Consider the following 12,593-nt stretch of genomic DNA (forward strand, 5'->3'; position numbering starts at 1 on the left):
AACTGCTCCAAGCTGGTCAAGAAGGCTCACCAGCGCCTCTTCTTCTTGAGGACTCTGAGGAAGAACCACCTGTCCTCAGACATCCTGGTGAACTTCTATCGTTGCACCATCGAGAGCATCCTGACCAACTGTATAACAGTCTGGTACGGGAACTGCTCTGCCTCGGACCGGAAGGCGTTGCAGAGGGTCGTGAAAACTGCCCAGCGCATCGCCGGAGCACCACTTCCTGCCATAAAAGACATCTACAGGAAGCGGTGTCTGAAAAGGGCTGGGAAAATCATCAAAGACCCCAGTCACCCATCACATGGACTCTTCACCCTCCTGCCCTCTGGGAGGCGCCACAGGAGCCTCCGGACTAAGACCACCAGGTACCGGAACAGCTGCTTCCCCACAGCTGTCAGACTCCTGAACTCTGCCTCCTGACATCTGACCCACGTTAACACATGGACTGAACATACACACACCCACAATGGACAACTGTACCCTCAAACACACAATAATAACATGGACTGAACCACCACTCACAACCACTAGCACTTTATATAGCCTCTGTAGAAACTATCTACACCCTCACTTATCTTAACTGCACTACTGTATAGCTCTGTGTAAATAATCATTCTGTACATTTGATAATCTTTAATCCTACAACTGTTTACAACTTGCATAGTTCCCATTTCTGTATAGCTGTATATCTCAGATTCTGTAAAGTTATTTATTTCATATTCTGTATAGTTTTTCATATTTATATCCTGTTCATAGCCTGTACACAGCTTGTACTCACTACAGCCTGTACATACTTATAGTTATAGAATATTCACAACATACTTCATACCATGTACATTATAACTAGGGCTGAACGATATATCGCATTTGCGATAATATCGCGACATGATCAAGTGCAATTTTCTAACCGCAAAGGCTGCGATTATACTGCGATTATATTATACAATTCATGGGCTGCATCCTCCTGAGGCCGCATTTGTAGACCGATTACGTCACAGCGACGCGCCGAAGGCTGTCCAAATTACTACCATATCCCAGAATTCATAGCGCGGCCCAGCCAAACTCCAGTTTCCAGCAATGGCGGCCGCTACTAAGTTTTAAAATTACTCATACTAATCTTTCTGGGTCACAAAATAAACTTTTAACATATTTTCAGGCGAGAAAGTAGTTGTGTAAACATCAAATATCTGCTCGGTTTATCAAGATATCCCATATTTGCAAAAGTGCTTCGACGTTTTCAGAGGCGTCTGCTACCCACCAGCTCGACAGCTAGCCGGGAGCTCGAGGGTTACTGATGCGGCCGAGAACGGCACAACTCCCGGCACATCATTTTCAGATCACCGCGGAGTTTCGCTGCTCGGGTTAAACGTAATATATAAGTCACTTAGACAACCTAAAAATGTTATTGTTGGGCTTTTTTCAGTGTTTTGTTTGTTCGTGAGTAAATCGGTTTGGCTGAGATTAAAGTTATTAGATTAGATAAAATAAAACTTTATTAATCCCCCGGGTGGGTTCCTCCTTGGTTTTCACACAGCTGACTAAACGTCAAACAGAAAACTTATTAAACAGAAGTATGAGACAGTCGAGAATTTACGCCAGTGTCTGGTTATATTTTAGATAGCAAGAAGCAGACGGCCGAGTTTATTAAACTCCACCAAGACAGCGGTGACGCTAATCAGAAGGCTAGACCGTCCAATTTCACGCCTTTAAACTTTAAAGGCATGTTTGTGTGTGTGTTTATACAATTGCTATTATGTTTGCACTTTATGTGTAATGTTACTGACTGCAGAGATCAGTAAGATGTGTGTATTTTTTATTTATTAGTTTTATTTATTTAATATTATTTTTTAATTGAATGACTGTCTAGTAGTTCACAGATGTCGAAAAACTGAGTGTGGTAAAGCCACTGATTTTTTTTATGTATATTTCTGCAATCTGCACATTGTACTGACTTTCATTTTAATGTTTACACCAGGGTTCCTTGTCAGCACTTTATGCTCAGATGTTTGTAAGCTAAAAATAAACTATTGTGTATGTTCAAATATACTGTTGTGATTGAAGAAGTTAAATAAAAATGTCAGTCATCAATTCATGCATCACCTCATGTCATCATAACAGAGGTCTGTCTTCCAGGAAAGAACAGTTTAAAATTAATGTAATATAGTATTGGCCATACTATATGATGTATTGCTTGTCTTTGTTTAATAATACAGAAGACAAATACCTTAAAAAATAATCGCATATCGCATCGCAATCGCAATATTGGGGCAAAAAATCGCAATTAGATTATTTTCCATAATCGTTCAGCCCTAATTATAACATACCATAATAGACCCATTTCTGTAATATACTCACATATCTATATTATTGCTAATATATATTGTAATATATCTATATCACTAAAGCACTTCTGGATGGATGCAAACTGCATTTCGTTGCCCTGTACCTGTGCATGTGCAATGACAATAAAGTTGAATTCTATTCTATTCTATTATGTTTGTGAGTAGATAATTGTTAATCTACTTAATAATACTGACTGATTTAATTCGTTAACCCTCACTTATTCAGGGAAGTTTAGTTTTATCCCAGAACATAGTTTCAGAAACAAGAGGTGATGATTATGTCAATACTTTTAATCAATAATCCATGAGAAGCAAAACTACTTAGTTTTTCTAAGTTAAGAAAACTCAAATAAATTGAGTTTATCAGCGTTTTTGCATAAAAAGTACTGGTAACTTATTTAAATCTAGTTCTAATAACAAATTGATAAAAAATTGCCTATCAGCCTATTTAACATTTTTAATTAAACACAATATTAGATTTTACAGTGCACTAGAGTAAAAAGTACTCATAGCCATCTCATAGACATTTATTTATTATTATATTATATTATATTATATTATATTATATTATATTATATTATATTATTTAGACTCTTTTCTTCAGTTACAAAGTTGTTGCTTCGCTTCATTGTCATCAGCTGGAGACTCGAGAGGAACACCCAGAGACGGGCCGAATAAAAAGAGGAGCAAGATCATGTTGAAGTTTTTTGAAGCCAGACTGACCAACATGGGCACCACATGGATTTACTACAAGAAAGACCACGACTCATTGCCCCGCACATGGATCCTGGAATGCCTAGAACTATACAAGATCAACAGGACCCTAAGAGCCTTCATCAGGAATCTGATATTCAGTTTCAAGTAAATAATAAATATAGCAATTTCCTTATGTGTTAACAGTATTTGAAAATTAGTCTACAAGCCTTAACACACACACAACTGTAACAATGGCTACTGAAAGTATAGCTGCTGAAACTGGCTTGTGTTGATTTTCTCCATTACAGAATTGGAGTTTAGGTTGATCCTCATCACGTCAACTGGCTAAAAAACATGGCTACATCTTAATTGTGCGTATGTGTGTTTTAATGTCTGTGTCATGCACGAGTTGATATTTAAAATCACAACTGATATGTACACAGCCTTGTCTCGTCTTGGTGAACCAGCTAATGTTAGCCGTCTTTAGTTAAATATATCTGTATGCCGAACAGTCAGTTTGCTAACTGGTGACTTGTCTGTAGCAGCATTTTAGCTTGGATTGAAATCAATAATTAGCTAAATGTTAAACAGTAAATTAAAATTACATCAAAAGCATGTAGTCTCTGAGGAGACCCTGAGGAGTAATTACAATTTATATCCTGTTAATCTGATCATCCTGTGCTCTAAACACATTCTTACTTCAAACTGGGAAGTATAAATGACAACAAAGAGTAAGTGTGTTTTTAGAAGTGAGTGATTTCATGCACAGATGATAACTGTGTGCTCCTTTTTATTTTTATGTGCAGCTCTTTATCATAACTCTACAGCAGATCTAACAGAACTCAGCTGGAACATCTGAAAAAGTGCATTTTAATGCAAACGTTAGAAACATGTGCACTTGGAGTGTTTAGACTTCAAACATCAACATTAATACAAATCCATTATTTATAAAAAGGCTTCAGCATGTAACAAAAACACAACTGCTCTGCTTTGAACAGAGTGAGCAGAGACATGTGCTTCGCTGGTGTTTCCATCTTGTACACGTAACACCTATAATTATACACAGCAAATTCAAAAGTGTTACATTTTTTGGTGTTAATAGTCTCCTTGCAAAAGTAGAGTTAATTTTACTCTAAGCAGAGTCACATTCTTTTAATGTAACTCTGAGGTGTAAAATGATAGTAGTTAAAATCGAGTGTTAAAAATGAGTGTTTCTCTGTCAAATCTGGAGGTGTTACAATGGAAACATTAACTCTTGACCTCTTAACTCTGAACTCCTAGAGGGGCTATGACACCAACAGAGTAAATTCACAGACTCCGCCCCCAGCACCTCCAATCGAAGCTGAAGTGAAGCCGTTTCAGAACATTTTGCTCTACATATTTGAGTTGTTTGCCATGCTTGGTAAGTCATTTTTTCAAAGATTGTTTCAATTATTATTATGAGCTTTTACTTCTGTGGCTCTTTGGAGTTGAGACAAAGCTGTGTGAAAGGCATTAGCCATGTTGCTCGGTGATAGCATAATATTCTGTTTTAGCTAGCTGAAAGGTATTGTTTGCGGGCAAATACCACAGCCTTGAAAAAAAGCTTGCATGTGAATTTTCAGTCAAACTTTTGGTCAAATACACCTAAAACAATGTCTAGAATGTGAAATGTTGGTATAATGGTGCTACTTGAAGCCTGAAAACGATCGCCCATAAAAAAAAAAAACAAAAAAAAAAACGAGCAAACAGCAGTAGCAGACGTCCTGACTGGATTCTACGTTAGCATAGATCCCTCCAGAGTTTTGTGCACACGGTTTAGGTAAAAATGAAAAAGGTTGCGGTTTTACATTTAGTTCAGTATTACCTGTTGCCTGTGTCTTTGTCTTTTGGGAAAATACTTTACACAAGTAATGGCTCAAAGAGGATTCCTTTTTACTGTGCTGCAATTGTTTACTGGATTATTTGTGCCATTAATTAGTGTCAACTAATTTTTATTCGATCTCCGCACAGGATATGCTTGTGAAGATGGAATATGGGGGAGAGCAGAAGTGCGTTGAAGTTCCACAAAGGGATGAATGAAGGACATGCATATTGTATTGAAGAAATAAGTGATGAGAATGCTGTTATTTGCATTTACCATGTCAGACCTTTTGATAAACAAAATTCTAATGAAAGTGAGAACATGTACACTGTTACATCTTTCAGAAAATGTTTTGAAATTGTGGTGCACAGTTCAGAATAAATGTTTTTCAAAAACCATTGCATCTTTTTAGTAAATGTTTATTTCCAAAAGAAATTTCTAGAAGTTCAGAACAGTAAAATTCCCGCTTTTTAGAATGAATTAGAAGATAACTCTTACGTAGTTAAACTAAAATACTCTTTGAGAGTTAATATATAAACTCTTAACACCAAGTGTTAAATTATCAACTCCAGACAGATTTGGTGTTTAACACTAAATCAGAGTTAACGTACCAACTCTCCAAAAAGAGTTAAATTAACACTCTCTGGTGTGGACCCATATAGACACTTTAATAGTGTTGAAATCAAATCCGACAGTGTTAATTTGGACATGCTGGATTTGCTGTGTACCTTCAGTTACACTCAATACATCTTTTTCCTATGACTGTCTCACTCAGGTGAAAATTAAAGTAAACAAATTGTGAAAACGTGAGATAGAAAATAACATGGAATCAAATCTGCTCTGGTTTGAGTGAATTATGTACTTTAAATGCATTTATTGTGTGTGTAATACAGCTCCTACTTTACATGTAAAACACAAAAGGGAAATTCAGTAATTGGCCTCCAATTAGTTATTAATTATTATTACATTAGTTATTAATTTAATTGATAACATTTTGGAAAGAGTAATAAGAGTAATATAATATTACAACTAAGTAGCAGCCGCCATTGTTCGAAACTGGAATTGGCTGGGCTGCGCTCTGAATTCTGGGATATGGTGGGCCATGAAGGACACACCTGACCTATCCTTCAAATTTGAGGAAATAAAGGCCGCATTTATTGGCCGCATTTGGAGCAGCCTTTAAATTGGGACAACCGTGACAGAAGCCACATCTCTTATTTAGACTGGCTGAAGTCTTTGGTGCTTTCTGGTTAGAGTCACTGCATAAATACTTTATTGTTAGTTTGATTGTATTTTATTTTAAAACAACTTTATCACCAAAACAATGACAAAGAAAATTTAGCACCGATGTTCAATGTTTCTTTCCTCCTTCCTCATTATATTAACATTAGCTGTGAGATTAAAACAATGAGTAAATATTCCCTGTGATCCACCATCAGAGCTACCAGTGGATGATTCTGTATTCATGAAAATCAAGGTGAGTGAAATTTAATGACTTTTGCACAGACACACAAAAGACAGGTTACAGTGTGCATTCACATCTTTATTGTAGCATTGTACTAGCAGGAACATAAGGTTCAGTGCTTCTAAGGACAGGTAATGCGTGTTGCACAAACATAAGGTAAATTGGTAGCACACGTGTAGTCATTCCATTTCTTATCTGATACTACATTGGTGTGAACACAGTGTTCATTTCCTCCCTGATTATTAGGTTGTGTTGGACTCCAGTAGACAAAACGCAGTGGACAACCATCGGACCACATCCAGGTGCCTTCTTTATGTTTGTCACTGAGTCCAATCCAGGTGAGTCCCTCTGCGTGGTCAAAGTTCTGGATCAGGTTTTTCACAAAACTCTGTTCCTCTGTATTGCGGATGGACACCAGGTTGGCTCCCTGTGACAAACAGTAGAGCTCTGCATCAGCCCAGGTCATGTGGGTGGCGACATATTTGTAGCAGCGGTTGTTGAAGCTCCACCAGAACATGGGACAGGCTCCACGTTGCAGTTTAAATTTCCGTTCACCTGAAAGGAAAACAGAGTTCAGGGCTGGATGAAACTGTTAAAAAGTTGAAGAGATTTTTTTTCTCAGAGTCACAGAAACAGAGGTGAAAATGCTCTGCACATTTGAAATAATGCCACTGGTCAAATGCATTCGGCAAAAGCTTTTCCCTCATTCACAGTTCCAAAGAAGAGGAGCATAAGTCTTTGTGACTCTTTATTTTATGTAGTTATATATTTATTGCATGGTAAAAAGCCTTATCAAGGTCATGAGTAATTAAACAGGACAGGTCAGAGCTACGAAAGGAAAAATAAAACAGATGAGTTAATCTAACATAAAGAGAACAACTTTCCTCCACACAAAAGGATCATCTCTTTCATGTTGGCAGGACAAATAAGTAAATAAACTATTAGGACATTAAAACGTGTTTGTTTTTTGTTGGCTTGCATATTTTTCATTCTTTTATGTTCATAGTTTGAGCACCCTAGATTATTACGATTTATTTCTTTTCTTTTAAAATTAACTTCTTTGTAACTCAACTGAGGAAAATTTGTTCTCTTTTCTGCTTGCTGTCCTCGGTTTTAGGGCTTCTCCACTACTAATTATTACATTGTCAAACTCAGTTTTGTCCTTATCATGTGATCCGGTCATTTATCTTATCCATTTTTTCTCACTGTGCTTTAAATATCAGCATTATTCTGTCATTATGCTTTTCAGTCTCTGTGAAGAATTACAACATGAGGACCCAAATGCAGACACCGAGCAAGAATGAGCAACAAAACAAGAGGCCTTATTATGGCTGATTTATAAAAACATACAAAACTCAGCAGACAGAAAGCACCAGAATCCAAAGTAGGCTGGTAATACACACACACACACACACACACAGCAAAATCTCCAGTGTTAAATTAACACTTTTGACAGTGTTATATGTTTAAAAGTAACCTAGTCAGTTTTGAAGATTAACAATGGCTAACACTGAGCAGTGCTGATTTTCTAACACTGGAATATTTCTAACATTTTGAGTTATTTTCCAGTGTTAGAAAATCAGCACTGCTCAGTGTTAGTCTTTGTTAATCTTCAAAACTGACTAGGTTACTTTTAAACATATAACACTGTCAAAAGTGTTAATTTAACACTCAACAGTGTTGTATTTAACACTCAGAGGTGTGGACCCATATAGACACTCTCCAGTGTTAATTTAACACTAGATATTTTGCTGCACACACACACACACACAGCTGAGAAAACAGGTAAAACTGATCAGTGAGACAGAAGAACATAAAACCAATAAAATATAATTGCACAAGTTAAAACTTGCTGAACTCTGGCACTTTCACATTTTAGTGTTTTCTTTGTCTGAGCAATTGCCACTTTATCATGTCATTAAAACATCTTATCAACAAGAAGATAATAAAAATTATACCAGGAAATCAAACTCTGTATTTCTGTAAACAACGATTAAAAAACTCCTCTAAAGTCTACACTCACTGTTATAAAAAAAACATTTATGTTGGGATTTTCAGATTCTTTTATGTTGTATCATTTGGGATATTTACAGTGTATTTCCCTTCCTGCCCTAAAATATAACAGTTTTTTAATTGCATTTCTGACAGTGAGAAAGGATATTTAGAAGTGCATTTTTGTCCTTTAATAACCTCCCAGTGGTTTGGATAGACAGAGGTCTTTAGTGACTCTAAGAAGACCTTCTATTATTGATTGATTCATTCACTAAATACCCCAAAATATTTGCTTGTCTTACACATATGACATCCCATTCTTAAGCTAAAGGGTTTAATATAATAAAAGCCCGACTTACAGTCTCTGCTCTAATTCATCCCAAAGGTATTCTGTCTGATTGAGGTCAGGAGTTTGTGCAGGCCAAATAAATTCTTCAACAAATTTGCTCATCAGTGCCTTTATGGGCCTTTCTTTGTGCAGCGGTACAAAGTCATATTGGAACAAGAAGAGGCTGTTCCCAAACAGTTCACACAAAGTTGGAAACATGAAATTGTCCAAAATATCTTGGTATGCTGAAGCATTAAAAGTTCCTTTCACTGGAACTAAGGGGCCAAGCTTAGCTCCTAAAAAACAACCCCACACCATAATCCTCCCTCCACCAAACTTTACACCTGATTGCAGCTGCTCAATTCCATGACACTCTCTATGTACTGTCCTTGAGCTAATGTGAATTACTGTAGGTCATAACTTCTTACCTGAATGATGAATAATGACTCCAAGCAGGCCTGCTACAATTTCTTTTTTTTTGTTTCTTTTTTTATTTTCTTCTTTATAACAGTGAGCATAGAGTTGAGGGGGTTTTTTTTCTCACAAAGTCTGATTTCCTGGTATCATTTTGATTATCATAATGTTGATAAGATGTTTTAATGACATGATAAAGGGACAATTGCTCCGACAAAGAAAAATAAAGAAGAAGAAAATCCCAACATAAAGTCTATAAATTTTACACCTGTGAATATAGTCTTGGATTTTAATGACCCCAAACAGGCCTGCCACAGTTCATTGTGTTTTGTGTTCACTGTTATAAAAAAACAGTTGAAAGGTTTTTTTTTTTTTATCTTTGTTTACAGAAACGCTCACAAAGTTTGATTTCCTGGTACCATTTTCATTATCATCTTGTTGATAATATGTTTTAATGACATGATAAAGCAAAAATTGCTCAGACAAAGAAAGCGCTAACATGTGAAAGTGCCTGAGTTTAACAAGTTTTAAGTTCTGGGATTATTTTTTATTATTGCCACGTGACCAAGTGAGACTGTCACAGCCAGTGTGCCCATGTGCGCTATATGAAAGCATTTGTTTAGTATCTCTTGTAAATGAAACTAGCAACCACCCTTTAGAACCCCTGAGACATATATTTTAGCTTTATTTAGTTTTATGTTCTTCTGTCTTACTGATCAGTTTTACCTGTTTTCTCAGCTGTGTGTGTGTGTGTGTGTGTGTGTGTGTGTGTGTGTGTGTGTGTGTGTGTGTGTGTGTGTGTGTGTGTGTGTGTGTGTGTGTGTGTGTATTACCCGCCTACTTTGGATTCTGGTGCTTTCTGTCTGCTAAGTTTTGTATGTTTTTATAAATCAGCCATAATAAGGCCTCTTGTTTTGTCGCTCATTCTTGCTCGGTGTCTGCATTTGGGTCCTCATGTTGTAATTCTTCACAGAGACTGAAAAGCATAATGACAGAATAATGCTGATATTTAATTAAAGCACAGTGAGAAAAAATGGATAAGATAAATGACCGGATCACATGATAAGGAAGAAAAACTAAGTTTGGCAATGTAATAATTAGTAGTGGAGAAGCCCTAAAACCGAGGACAGCAAGCAGAAAAGAGAACAAATTTTCCTCAGTTGAGTTACAAAGAAGTTAATTTTAAAAGAAAAGAAATAAATCGTAATAATCTAGGGTGCTCAAACTATGAACATAAAAGAATGAAAAATATGCAAGCCAACAAAAAACAAACACATTTACTAATAAACAAGTTTTAATGTCTTAATAGTTTATTTACTTATTTGTCCTGCCAAAATGAAAGAGATGATCCTTCTGTGTGGAAGGACTTTGTTCTCTTTATGTTAGATTAACTCATCTGTTTTACTTTTCCTTTCGTAGCTCTGACCTGTCCTGTTTAATTGTTCATGACCTTGATAAGGCTTTTTACCATGCAATAAATATATAACTACATAAAATAAAGAGTCACATTCTCCTGAATGTGCCAAGAGGAAATGACTGTTCAACAGTTAAACAATCATGAATTTCTTTGGAATTTGATTTTTTCAGGCTTATATTTAATGTTATTGTTTATGGTGGAGAGTTTTGGTCTATTTGACCAATGATATCACACCAGCAGTAAAAACACCCACTCAGGCAGCTATAAAAGAAACCATCCTGTACAAAGAAGCTGCAGCAGCTCCTCATCATACTGTGAGACTTAAAGCTTCAACATGATCTTGCTCCTCTTCTTGTTTGGTCTGGCTCTGGGTGCTCCTTCTGAGTCTCCCTCTGATGACAATGAAGTGAAGCAACAACCTGGTAACCGTCTCATTTTCTAGCTCTTATTTTCCCTTATTTACTTTTACCTTTATCTGTTTCTGTGACTCTGAGAAAAAAAATCTCTTCAACTTTTTAACAGTTTCATCCAGCCCTGAATTCTGTTTTCCTTTCAGGTGAACGGAAATTTAAACTGCAACGTGGAGCCTGTCCCATGTTCTGGTGGAGCTTCAATGACCGCTGCTACAAATATGTCGCCACCCACATGACCTGGGCTGATGCAGAGGTCTACTGTTTGTCACAGGGAGCCAACCTGGTGTCCATCCGCAATACAGAGGAACAGAGTTTTGTGAAAAACCTGATCCAGAACTTTGACCACGCAGAGGGACTCACCTGGATTGGACTCAGTGACAAACATAAAGAAGGCACCTGGATGTGGTCCGATGGTTGTCCACTGCGTTTTGTCTACTGGAGTCCAACACAACCTAATAATCAGGGAGGAAATGAACACTGTGTTCACACCAATGTAGTATCAGATAAGAAATGGAATGACTACACGTGTGCTACCAATTTACCTTATGTTTGTGCAACACGCATTACCTGTCCTTAGAAGCACTGAACCTTCTGTTCCTGCTAGTACAATGCTACAATAAAGATGTGAATGCACACTGTAACCTGTCTTTTGTGTGTCTGTGCAAAAGTCATTAAATTTCACTCACCTTGATTTTCATGAATACAGAATCATCCACTGGTAGCTCTGATGGTGGATCACAGGGAATATTTACTCATTGTTTTAATCTCACAGCTAATGTTAATATAATGAGGAAGGAGGAAAGAAACACCCAATATCTATATTAAACTTTTTTTTAAATTGTTTTGCTGATAAAGCCTTATTAAAATAAAATACAGTCAAACTAACAATAAATTACTTATACAGTGACTCTAACCAGAAAACACCAAAGAAAGAGTTCAGCCAGTCTAAATAAGAGATGTTGCTTTTGTCACAGTCCTGGGTCAGTGGCCCAATGTTACTACTATTATCATTAAGTGTCATCTTGGTTTATTACTACCAGTGTTTTGGCTTCAGTTTTGTATTTTGAGCTCTCCAGTTCTTCTTGGGTTGTGACTTATAGGTCTTAGGTTTTGGTTCACATGCTTCCTCTGTTCCTTGTCTAGTCTGTGGCTGTGTCTCAGTTCAGGGGCTGCATTCTTCGGAGGCCGCATTTGAAGGCTGATTACATCACAGTGACGTGACAGAGGTTGTCCAAATTCGAAGGCTGCTCCAAATGCAGCCAACAAATGCATCCCCCTTTTCCCCAGATTTGAAGGATAGGTCAGGTGTATCCTTCATGGCCCAACCTATCCCAGAATTCATAGCGCAGCCCAGCCAATTCCAGTTTCCAACAATGGAAGCAACAACTTAGTTGTCTTATTACTTGTATTACTCTTTTCAATACTTAATGAAATTAAGTAATTAAATTAAAATAAATTATTATTATTATTATTATTATTGGAGTTTAAAATATTACTCTTTCTGGGTTACAAAATAACATTTTAACATGTTTTCAGGAAAAATGTAGCCTATCTGCTCGGTTTATCCAGACATCACATATTTGCAAAAGTGGTCTGACGTTTGGCTTTTTTCAGTGTTTTACATAGATGGTTTTGGTATACTCTCATCTTTTCCCTTTCACCTCTCCTTCCTTTCCCTCC

At 36.8% G+C, this 12,593-nt stretch overlaps 1 protein-coding gene across 1 annotated transcript; it reads left to right on the forward strand.

Moving 5' to 3' along the window:
- The first annotated feature begins 10,685 nt into the window (after positions 1-10,685).
- Positions 10,686-11,543, forward strand: LOC143414589 (lactose-binding lectin l-2-like). The gene is made up of 2 exons (XM_076879293.1): positions 10,686-10,922; positions 11,057-11,543. The coding sequence occupies exons 1-2, from the start codon at positions 10,835-10,837 to the stop codon at positions 11,488-11,490; spliced, it is 522 nt and encodes a 173-aa protein (XP_076735408.1). The 5' UTR covers positions 10,686-10,834; the 3' UTR covers positions 11,491-11,543.
- The last annotated feature ends 1,050 nt before the right edge of the window (positions 11,544-12,593 follow it).

The sequence above is a fragment of the Maylandia zebra genome, linkage group LG22 (genome assembly GCF_041146795.1).
Source record: "Maylandia zebra isolate NMK-2024a linkage group LG22, Mzebra_GT3a, whole genome shotgun sequence".
Taxonomy (NCBI): Eukaryota; Metazoa; Chordata; class Actinopteri; order Cichliformes; family Cichlidae; genus Maylandia; species Maylandia zebra.